The sequence below is a fragment of the Delphinus delphis genome, chromosome 6 (assembly GCF_949987515.2).
Source record: "Delphinus delphis chromosome 6, mDelDel1.2, whole genome shotgun sequence".
Classification (NCBI taxonomy): domain Eukaryota; kingdom Metazoa; phylum Chordata; class Mammalia; order Artiodactyla; family Delphinidae; genus Delphinus; species Delphinus delphis.
In genome coordinates, this window is record NC_082688.1 from 45,014,133 (window position 1) to 45,026,664 (window position 12,532).

The window sequence follows — 12,532 nt, forward strand, 5'->3', positions numbered from 1 at the left end:
CTGGGCACCAGGAATACATATTTCAAAACATGTTACTAAGCATTACCTAGACGTATTCTTTGGTAAGCAATTAAATGCAAGAGTGAGCGAATAGATTCTTTCCTTGGTAAACCAGTACAGTGTTTATAAGAAAAGCCATTTGAAGCTGAGATGTAAGGAGAAAATTAAATACGGGCTGGACAGAAGTTGTATAGAATATGTCACTTCTGTTAGGAAGCATTGTACAATATATTAGGTGGAGTCTAGGTTGAATAAGAATGGCTCCCTGTTCAACAGCCTAAAAGTGGAAGCTGTAGAGCAGTTAAAGAACATTTGTGTGTAAAATCTTTGAAGTGGGATTGGGTTTGTCTCCGAGGGTCTACTTCACATTAGCCAGGTTAACATATCTAATCTTTACAACAGCCCAATGAAGAGAATGTTATTTTCACTTCCATTTTACTGATGAGGAAAGTGAAGCTTTAAGTAACTTGTCCAAAGGCACAAAGGAAGGAGGGAAAGGCTCTGGGGTGTGACTTTGGTTCTAACTTTAACTGGGTTAAAACATGCGTTCTCAGTGGGGTAATATCACCCCCAAGAGAGCAAAAACATCTTTTTATTTTTATGTGTAAAGCACACACACACACAGAGTTCATAAACATAAACAGTATATCTTTGGTATTACAATGTCAGGGAAGGGGCAATTAGGAAAAAAAGTCTAAATTTAAGCTCCTAAGGGGGATGACAGGGTTAAACTATCTCTTTAAAAGTATGCTAACACATATATATGGAATCTAAACAAAAAAAAAAGAAAGAAAAAAAAAAAGAAAATGGTCAGAAGAACCTAGGGGCAAGACAGGAATAAAGATGCAGACCTACTAGAGAATGGACTTGAGGATATGGGGAGGGGGAAGGGTAAGCTGGGACAAAGTGAGCGAGTGGCATGGACATATATACACTACCAAATGTAAGATAGATAGCTAGTGGGAAGCAGACGCATAGCACAGGGAGATCAGCTTGGTGCTTTGTGACCACCTAGAGGGGTGGGATACGGAGGTTGGGAGGGAGGGAGACGCAAGAGGGAAGAGATATGGGGATATATGTATATGTATAACTGATTCACTTTGTTATAAAGCAGAAACTGACACACCATTGTAAAGCAATTATACTCTAATAAAGATGTTTAAAAAAAAAAGTACTTTCCTTTAACAAAAGAAGCATAGCCTTGCTACTCTGATTTTATTTTTGTCTAGTTATAATTTATAATAAGAACAACTTAATATTTATGTGGCATCTGATGCTTTGTTCATTCTCCCCCTCCCTCTTTACTGGACTATAACATGGCCAGATGTCTGTACTTGCCTCTGAACAGGTGAAATTCCCATTCCCCACTGATCCTTTGAGAAACTGAACTGATTCTGAGTTGATATTTAGGACGCCGTTCATGTCACAGACATGGATCTCATTGAACCCCTCCCCTGCACTTCTGTTTGCCACAGGAGAAGAAGTAACTGTCTACAGGCTGGAGGAGAGTTCCCCTTTGAATCTGGATAAAAGCATGTCTTCTTGGTCCCAGCGAGGGAGATCTGCAATGATCCAGGTGTTGTCCCAAGAGGAGATGGATGGTGGCCTCCGCAAAGCCATGAAAGTCATTAGTACCTGGTCTGAGGATGACGTCCTCAAGCCGGGGCACGTTTTCATTGTGAAGTCCTTTCTTCCTGAGGTTGTGCAGGCATGGCAAAAAATCTTCCAGGAAAGTACTGTGCTTCATCTTTGCCTCAGGGTAAGTCAGAGACCCAGAGCCCAGATGGACAGGTGGTCGAAGGAGATCTGGCTCTATCCTGGTCAAAGGCCATTATCTTTTTTTTTTTTTTTGGTGAATACTTCCTTTATGTATAATATTCATATATCACAGATCATTGATTAGGAAATGTCAAATACCATTGATATGATTAGGGTAGACATACACACATATTGATGTATATACACACATATATATGTATATGTTTATATACATATGTATGTATATATTCACACACATTCATCTATAAAGCCAACATTTTACCTAATGTGAAAACAGAGGCACACCCATCAAGGTCAGAACAAAGCGAGAATGCCCACCATCTCCACCACTATTCAACACATTACTGGAGGTATTAACCAACTTAATTAGACAAGAGAAAACAAAAGTATAAAAACTGGAAGAGAAAAAGAATGAAAACTAACTCTGTTTGCAGATGATATGATAGTAATGCTAGAAAACCTGAAGAACTAGTGATAAAAACAACTCAAGCAATAAAAGAAATCAGGAAGGTGGCAAGGTTAATAAAATTAACACACCAAAATTAATAAGTTTCATATAAGCAAATAATAACTAGTAGAAGATATTTTGGAAAAGAAAACCCTGTTTACAATAGCAAGAAATTGAAAATGCTTAGAAATAAGTGGAATGTGAAATATTTAAGATCTATATGAGGAAAAATCACTCCTGAAAGATATAAAACTAAATTTGTACAAAGAGAAAAACAATCCTTAATCTTGATTAGGATGTTCCAACATCATCAAAATATAAGTTCTCTTAAAGTTAATTTATAAATTTAATATTATCCCAATAAAGATTAGGAGATACAAACTACTATATATATAAAATAGATAAACAAAGTCCTACTGTATAGCACAGGGAATTATATTCAATATCCTATAATAAGCCATAAAGGAAAAGAATATTAAAAAGAATATATATATGTGTATAATTGAATCTCTTTGCTATACACCTGAAACTAACACAATGTTGTAAATCAACTATACTTCAATTTTAAAAAATCCCAATAAACTCTTTTTTTTTTTTTTCTGGAGCTAGACACCTACTTAGAAAGAAAGGGAAAAAATAAAATATACGTACATGTATCTACTTACTCTCGCAAAAGGAAACATAGGAAGGTTAAACCAGAAAGCAGTGAAATAGATTGCCTAAAGGGGTGTGGAGGTGGAAGGCAGGAGGGAAGAGGAGATTAAGATGGAAAAAATAGGGGAAAGAGGACAATTCTCTGAGTATGCCTTTTTAATTTTTTTAATATCTTTATTGGAGTATAATTGCTTTACAATGTTGTGTTAGTTTCTGCTGTACAACAAAGTGAATCAGCTGTACATATACATATATCCCCCTATCTCCTCCCTCTTGAGCCTCCCTCCCACCCTCCCTATCCCACCCCTCTAGGTCATAACAAAACATCGAGCTGATCTCCCTGTACTATGTGGCTGCTTCCCACTAGCTATCTATTTTATATTTGGTAGTGTCTATATGTCCATGCCACTCTCTCACTTCGTCCCAGCTTCCCCTTCCCCCACTTTGTCCGTAGGTCTGTTCTCTACATCTGCCTCTTTATTCCTGCCCTGCCACTAGGTTCATCAGTACTGTTGTTTTAGATGAAGGCCATTATCTTCAACCCAAAGGATAGCCTATTCCTTTTTGGAAGTGGTGGTATATTGTTATTTTTGGCTTTCGCTTTTGGAGTGGGTAGTGGTGGAAGCTGAATAAGGCTGAAAATCATACTTGGGAGGCCTCTAGTAATTCTGTGATCATTAATTAGTAGGCATCTGATAGCAAACCAATATTTTTATCAATGTTCCCTATTTTGCAGGAAATTCAACAACAAAGAGCTGCTCAAAAACTGATCTATACCTTCAACCAAGTGAAACCACAAACCATTCCCTACACTCCAAGGTGAGGAAATATTGGCACCCTGGCCCTTCATCTTATGTAGGAATTTCTGTCAATTTCTTCTCACCTGTTAGTCACGAGAAATACCAGACCCACGGGGAAGTTCCCCATGACCTTAACTTTGGTTTCTTCCTTACATAGTTCTCGGAGACAGTAAAAAGAGAATTAGACACCCTAGGTATGTTTTGGCTTAAATTGCTGAATTTATGTGAGTAGAAAAGAGAAGATCAAGCAGAGGCCGTGACTAACCTCTCAATTACGAAAGCAGGCAGATCCCGGGTGTAGTTACTAATGTCCAGAAACATTATGGTAGAAAAACACTTCTATTTTAAGCATAGTTTCTTCTGTTATCTTACAGAAATTAGGAACCTTAAAGGAGTGAACTCTTGTTACTTTCACTTGAGTGTTTCCATACACTTGTATTCATTTAGCGAGACAGATCATAGTGTGGTGCTGAGGACTTACAGTAAAGTTTTACTGTCTCATTTACAAGGAACTTCATAGAGCAAGACAAGAAAAGTTGAATCCAGTACTGTTTATAAAAGAGTTCCTCAGAAAGAAGGGAGGTGGGTAAACGTGGGGAAAACTCCCAATCTTTGCATTCCATTCTTTCAGTAGAAAGGCAAAGGCATGTGCATTGAGGCTGCTGGGACTAGAGTTAGGGCATCTCCCCTGGTGCTCTCTGTTCAGTAATATAAGTCCCACCTTTGCTGCCTTTGGGGGAATCAATGGCCTCTTCCCACCCTCCCTCGCCATAGGTTCCTGGAAGTGTTCTTAATCTACTGCCATTCAGCCAAGCAGTGGTTGACCATTGAGAAGTACATGACTGGGGAGTTCCGGAAGTACAACAACAACAACGGTGATGAAATTGCCCCCAGCAACACCTTGGAGGAGCTGATGTTGGCTTTCTCTCACTGGACCTATGAGTATACTCGGGGAGAGCTGCTGGTTTTAGATCTGCAAGGTGATTGATAGCTGAGGATTTGATACAACAAGCATGAGGCAAAGTTCAGGAAACAGTGACCAGGGATTGCTTTCTCAATGTCATTGTCACCTACATTTTTTTTTTTTTTTTTTTTTTTGCGGTACGCGGGCCTCTCAATGTTGTGGCCCCTCCCATTGCGGAACGTAGGCTCCGGACGCGCTGGCTCAGCGGCCATGGCTCATGGGCCCAGCCGCTCTGCGGCATGTGGGATCCTCCCGGACCGGGACACGAACCCGCGTCCCCTGCATCGGCAGGCGGACTCTCAACCAGTGCGCCACCAGGGAAGCCCCTGTCACCTACATTTGACCCCAGCTCTTTCTTTACTCAAAGCCATAGTTAAGGCCTTTCAGTGGAGACATTCCTTGGCAGTATGTACCTTTTTTTTTTTCTTTTAAACAGGAGATGGTATCTGTTTTCTGAATTTATTTATTGTTTGTGGAACTGTTCTAAGTGGGAGGAACCAGAGAGGTGTCCCGAGAGATCATGCAAGAACCAGGATGGGTAATGTATGGAGTTGCTCCATCTAGCTTTGAAGGGAGGTGGCACCATTTATTTCAGAGACGTTGTACAGTGATGATCATGGGCACCTACTATGCTGTTTCTCACCTATAGATCAAGAGAAAAATATAGGCAGATGATTAGCTGCCCAGAATTTAAAGTCATCTAAAATGTTAAACGGGCAATGAGTTTTATACCCAATTTTCCAGTTTTATGGCCTTTCTTTGAACTTAGGTTCACAATAACACTCAGGCATGCATTTATACACACAGGAAAGTTTAAATTCTGGTCATTTCTCATGATTCTGAGCTCAGTATTTTAGCAGTTTATAGTTTAGCTTGTTCTCTTTGCTGTGTACCTTGATATAAGAGTTCACAAAAGTATAAACTCAGTCTGTGAAAGGCAACTTAGTGCGCTCTTATTTAATGGAAGCCTTTGATCAATGCATCTTTCTACTCTCAACACCTCACCTGTGACTTATAATCCTGCAGTAGGAAACAGAGTATCTCTAGCAGGTTTTCCTTGCAGGGACAGAACGAAATATGTATTAAGGTCAAAGTTTAGTCCCTGGGCTCACTGACTGGGGCTTTGGTTTTAAATAAGAGATTTAGCCCAGGCACTTTCATAGAAGTTATCTCATTTAATCCCAGAAGCAGCACCTTGAGGTAGATATTATGGGGACTTTAGGCCCAGAAAGTTTAAATAACTTGCCCAAGGTTGCACAGCAGCTTAAGCGGAAGCCAAGATGCAGACTTAAGCTGGTTTGACCATCCATGTTCTTTCCTTTTCACTGTTCTGTCTTTTATTTCTCTTTAAGTTTCATAGCCACAGGACATTACCATGTTCTGGTTCATTTAAAATGATAGGGCCTTTTCCTTGTCCTCTCTGACTTTCCCATCTCTCCACACCTGGAATTCTGTGCTGAAAGCCAGGCTTGGAGGATGGAGACAGTCGAGATGAACAGGCAATCCTGGGACATCGTGAGCAATGTACACTAAGCCTGCAAACCCATTTTGATTGAAACTCCTGTCACATGCTCAAGGATGTGTGTGTGTATATATATATATATATATATATATATATATATATATATATATATATTTTTACACTTTTCAAACTACACATAAGTCCTTCTGTCCTTTCAGATCTATGCTGTTGACAAGGTGTGAATTATATTTCTAACCCTCAAACACAATATTTTAGGAAGCAATATAAACAAAGTTAAAACAGTCAAGATGATTCAGCTTTTAAACCAGCAAGTACAGTATGATCCATGTAAACCCAGCACACTGATGCCCAAGGCTGCTTTTGTAGCTCATGCTGGGGAAAGGTTGATTGTTTTCATCTATACTTGAGTGTCTGTGCTTTGAGTTTTGGGTAGAGATGTTTAAAAAGTAAAAAACAAACAAAAAAACAAAGAAAAACTTCAAGGAAGTAATGATGACTCTTCAGTGTGTTTTTGTTTAATGATGTTTATATTTGGGGATTTTTATGTCTCTTAGTAAATCCAAAGTGACGTTAAACAGAACAAACACTGCATTAATAGTCTTGGGGGAAAAAAAGGAATTAACTTTATTTTTTTACTGGGCAATTATGTGAATTGCAGAAATAGACCACTCCAAATAAACGATGTGAAAACATTGACCTTCAAAGGAGGGAAGAGTGGACATCATAGAATGAACATGAAGAAATTGAGATACTTATCGGAGAGTTTTGCCGATTGGTTAGCCCTGAATTTATGGAAGAACGAGAATCCTATAATAGTAATTACAAGCAGTTATATTACTACTGCTACTAGCTAACATTTACTAAATAGTTACTTTGTGTCAGTCACTCCGTTAAAGGCTTATGTGCATTAATATGTTTAATCCAAGCCAGGTTGGAAAGGAAAAATGGGAGAATATAATGTATTCTTAAAATATCATAATAGTTTTCAGTTCAGTTATGTTTTACATTTAATTGATTAGTATTTTTAGTCTTTGGAGTGATGATGTGCATTGTCTGGGTGGCAGGGAGTGGAGACTGAAAGACAAATTAGCTGCAGTTAGGAGAGGCCCTGTCGTCAGGGTCCTGGGGGCTGACCAGGGGGCAACCACCTTGAGTCCTTGAGTCATTTGTAATAATAATGGTAAATAATGTTAGGCACTTAACTCAGAGGGCTGTTAAGGGGCTGAAATTAAGCAAGTTCCTGACACAGTGAATGTTAGTTATTGTTGTTAGTATTAGTCTCTGTGTGGCTTGTTAAAATGGAAGTTAATCTTCAGTTGTGGGTAGTCTCCTCTTAGCTGTGTGGTCCTGGTGATACTTGAGGGAGATCCCAGCTTTGGCCTCTGTAGAGTGAAGCCCTGATCAGCTTGCTGTGCTTCCTGTTGCTTTGAGGGAAAGAAGGAATGAGAAGCACTCCGGCAGTTTATTATTTCAGTTTCTTCTTTTCTTCTCATTACTTTCTTCCAAGGGAGTGCCAATCATTAACCCAGGAGCTACCACATCAGGCCACGAAGCTGAACTCTAGGGAGAGGCTTGACTAATTTCAGATCACATGTAATTATACTGTAGTCTTCCAGTCTCCTTCCATTTAAAAATCTTACATGTGAGAGCCTGAATCGTCATCATTATATGTGAAATCCAATATTTAGTTTCCAGCAATAGGAATGAAAAACAATTGTATTTCAAATTACAGTGGTCTGTGGCATGTTTTTTTTTTTTAAGCTCACTTTTTTTTTTTCAAATAACTTTTGGAGATATTAATTTTTTATTCAACAAAGCAGTTTCCAGGATAAATCAGCATTAGCATCAGCATCTGCTGCTACAAGGAAGGTGACTTCTTTCCATTGATGTAGAAGTTCACTGATGCATCCCAAGGTGATTGGAATCAGAACGTAGGTCTCTGAGTTTCTCATAAGGGCGTGCTATGTATTGCCTGTACATGGGCATTTACTCTGTTAATGCCAGTAAAGAGAGAGCACTGGAATTTTTAGATCTTAAAGTGTCTTATTGTCTTTCATGTTTTCCAAATATCTACGTACGTGGGTAGGATGGGCACCTATGTTAAAGTTTGCCAATTGGGTGACTCCTGTGTAGCCGGAGAGGCTGGGGTGGTAGTAGTTGGTGTGGTGGTGCAGCATGATTGGTTCTCTGAACCGCTTTCTTTTTTTAACTCATTGGAATGCCCCTTCTGCCATTCAAGGGTCCCAAAAGATGTTTTTAGTAGTTAAGCTTTGCGCTGTCAGATTGGGTTTAGGGATATAAAGGTTTGTAGAAACTCTTTACCCTCGGTCTTATAGGAAGTTCTATTCATTAGGAAATAGTACTTTAGGAAAGTGAGATAATCAGAACATGATTTTACCAGTGGTAAGAAAATAGAGTTTTACTTCACAAGAGCTCTTGATAGAATAAAGACAATAAAAATAGCAGTTGACATGTTTCAGCTTCTTCTGGATCAGACCTTTTGCTAAGCAGTTTGTATATGCTAGTTCATGTAATCCTCTCAGTAACCGTATAGGATAAGGCCCGTGATTATCCACACTTTCAGGTGATACAGTTGAGACTCAGAGAGATTAAAGAAGGTGTCCAGATCACACAACTAGGGAGTGATGGGGCTGTGAGTGGGACCCAGATCCTTTGACTTCTGCCTATTTAACAGGCTACAAGACTGAAAGTAAATGGGAGCTGATGTGATTTTGATAGACTTTTTTTTCCCCTATAAAACCTCCTATTCCACAATTCTTTAGGTATTGTGCGTATTTCAGCTTAAATTTACAGTTTACTCAGACGTCAGCCTAAAGCTTTCATCACTGCTGGGAATTGTAGGCATAAAGTCATGTCTGAGCTTAAATGTGTGGAGGATTTGTAGCTTTTAGTCTCTCTATTGGTGGTACATGGGCTGTCTGTTTGTTGTTTATTTACTACATAGTTAAACATAGTTGTTCTGTTTATTTGCTACATGTTTGCTGTAGAGTTAGGGTCTTGTTAGGCTGTTCCTTTTTATATCTGTAATGAGAAAAGCATAAAGAGCCCAGCCTATTCATATGACTTTTTCTTTAAAAAGCAAAGCACATTTTGCATACTGCCCCTTGAGCCTGTGTTTCAGACTTATTTTTCCTTTCCCTATTCAAAATCAGTGTACAAAGAGATTCTAAGCCAAGGGTTCTGAAAGGGGCTCTGGGTAGAATTCAGAAGATCTGTGTACTTTGATGAAAAAACAAATTAAAATTATACCTAGGGGCTTCCCTGGTGGCTCAGTGGTTAGGAATCCGCCTGCCAATGCAGGGGACACAGGTTTGAGCCCAGGTCCGGGAAGATCCCACATGCCGTGGAGAAACTAAGCCCGTGAGCCACAACTACTGAGCCCACGTGCCACAACTACTGCAGCCCGCGTGCCTAGAGCCTGTGCTCTGCAACAAAGAGAAGCCACCGCAGTGAGAAGCCCGCACACCGCAACAAAGAGTAGCCCCCACTGGCCGCAACTAGAGAAAGCCTGTGCACAGCAACGAAGACCCAATGCAGCCAATAAATAAATACATTTATTAAAAAAAAAATTACACCTTTATTTCATTAACCTATAGCTGAAATTCATCATTTCCTTCAGTTATAACGGAGACGACAGATCACAGTGGCATTAGCAGTACCCGTGACTGTTTGCAATAGCAATTACAGGTATTAACATAGCACATTGCAGTGTTGGCAGATATGTCAAAATACTAGTTGTATTTATTCCTTGTTGGATGTTATCGTGTTATTAGACTTGTGCTTGATCCTGTTATTTAACATACTAATAAAGAAGCACGTGTATTGCAGTACAATTTAAAAAATATTTTGATCACTGTATTTCAGTATCATTGATTTCCTTTGTAATCTTATGTATTCAAACTATACATTTAAAAACATTATTCTGAGAAGGGGGTACCTTAGCTTCATCAGACTGCCAAAAGGGTCATGACCCAAAAAAGGTTTAAAACCCCCTACTTAAGTTATTTTCCTAAGGAAGTCAGTTTCTCAGGGGAATGGTCTATAAACTATAAGGATTACCTTTTCTTGTGAAAGGTTTAACATATGGTAAAACATACAGAACATAGTAAAAATCTTTCTTTTTTAAAGTAGTGGTTAGAAAATGTGTTGGGGTTTTTTTAACAAATAGAAATATACAATAATGTTATACATTTTATTTGATTTTTAAATAAATTTCCCACAAGGTTGGTCTCTTCCAAGGCAAGAGGACCAGTGCTGACTAGAGGATGATCTCAGACATTGTCGGCTTATGCCCACATGGTGCATTCACCTGTCTGACTGGCTCACCTGTGAAATGCTGCCTTTGGAAGTCAGCCTCACCACCATTCGCATTTTATAACAGATTCACTTTGGTGTTGATCCCTGTCTTGATAAATGTTAGTTTTATATGACACGTTACCCTTTTATGCATTGGTGCCGTTTTTTAAGAAGTAAAATTTATTGAAGGATCACATACATTCAGGAAATTACACACAGCATGAGCGTACATCTTAAAGAATTTCCACAACTGAACATGTGTGTGTAACCAGCACCCAGATCAAGCATATGGGATGTTTGTATTCTTCTGTTTATAAACGCTATATACATACATACATATATATATATGGCATTTGATATGTGTCTTTGATGGAGCGGAGGTGGTACCTGCAGAACCACACAGCACCTTGCACCTTTCTGAGCACTGATGGACTCCATCTAAGGAGACCTCGGGCTAGGGGGAAGGACACAAGCTTTGGCTTAGCTTCAATCCTGTTATGACCTCTTGTGGTCTGTGCAACCTCTGGCAAGTTGATTAATCTCTTTGAACGTCAGTGTACTCATTGGTAAAATGAGGCTGTGAGGATGCTAATACTTTTCTTTCACGATTGCCAAGAATTAGAAAAAATAAAATTAGAAGAAATAAAATTAGAATGTCTAGTATGTACAAGTGGTAAATGAATGATGGATGCTATTATCAGGAAGTGTGAACACATCACAAAAACACTTTTTTGTAGCCTAGTGGTTTATTGCAGCATAATAGAGGGGGTTGTGGGAGACGGCATCAACTAAAGTTTTCAAACTTGCCTGGACAATTTAGTAGAGTTAATTCACATAATGTTGAGTTTACTACAGGGTGGGTGTCTAGTTAGTAGTAGAGTTAATTCACATGATGTTGAGTTTACTACAGGGTGGAAAGAAGGTAGGTATAAGAAAGAATTTTAAATTTGGTTTTTATTTTCTTGAATTTCTGAGAAAATGAAATTCCCCATTTGGTAAATGAATTTTCTTTTTCTTTGGAGGTGTTGGAGAAAATTTGACAGATCCATCTGTTATAAAACCTGAAGAAAAACAGTAAGTTAATTTATCATTTAGAAAATTGCATTTAACACATTGTACATGGTTTCTTAAAAATAATTTTTAAACATTTCTATATCTTGCCTAGATCCTAGAAAGGTTTTGATGTCCCTTTTATCTATATCTGTATCTATATCTATATCCAAGAATATCTACATCCAAATACAATACAATAAAATACAATAAGATTTAAAATACAATAAGATTTTAAAGAATGCATAGATTAGGAAATAGGGGCAAAAAGAAAATAAGGAAATAAAATAAGATTAAATCTGGAGTTGTTAGTACACAAAAATGGAAACTATGTATAAAGACCAATGCAGTGGGCAGAACTTTCTTGCAAATTTGCCTCTGAGTTTTCTAGTGGCCCAGACAAAAGAGAAATATGGGTAAATTCAGCCTCCTTAGGCTTTGACATGAAAACAATTAATGTCATAGGAGAAGCACAGTTTCCTTTGTTGTCATCACAGTGGAGTCATTGCATCTTATCATGGGCACTGTCTTCCATTACATGCCTATAAAACGAAAGCTGAGGGCATGAAGTGTGGTATTCAGTAACAGCAAATCTATGAGAGGACAAAACAGTGGGGCTTAAATATGGAGCCATCAGATTGTTAATTCAGGACTGAAGTGTAAATTATATAGAAGGATGAGTCATCTGCCTAGCCTTTGAATTCCCATGGGCATTTTATCCCATAAGCAGGCTTTTGGGAAGACTTGGCAGTAGAGGAGGTGGTATTCTTCTGTTAAAGGTGGAGTAAAAAGAAGAGATGGTGATGATTAAGGGAGGATCAACATGGCAGATGACAGTGGTTTTCAAACATGAGCTTTCATCATAGTCACCAGGAGAGCTTGTTAAAACACAGATTGCTACCCCCTACCCCCGGCCTTTGATTACCCCAGTTTCTGATTCAGTGGGTTTGGGATGGGTCCAAATAATGTAACAAGTTCCCAGATGATTCTAATTCTGCTGGCCTAGTGCCCACACTTTGAGAAGTGCTAGCATACAA

At 38.7% G+C, this 12,532-nt stretch overlaps 1 protein-coding gene across 1 annotated transcript in view; it reads left to right on the top strand.

The window, feature by feature from the left end:
* TRPM6 (transient receptor potential cation channel subfamily M member 6) overlaps positions 1-12,532 on the top strand; it is a 137,852-nt gene that overhangs the window by 117,971 nt on the left and 7,349 nt on the right. The window contains exons 34-37 of the mRNA XM_060014622.1: positions 1,476-1,759; positions 3,618-3,700; positions 4,456-4,661; positions 11,468-11,519. Coding sequence (XP_059870605.1) covers positions 1,476-1,759; positions 3,618-3,700; positions 4,456-4,661; positions 11,468-11,519 — 625 coding nt within the window. The remainder of the gene's footprint in view (positions 1-1,475; positions 1,760-3,617; positions 3,701-4,455; positions 4,662-11,467; positions 11,520-12,532) is intronic.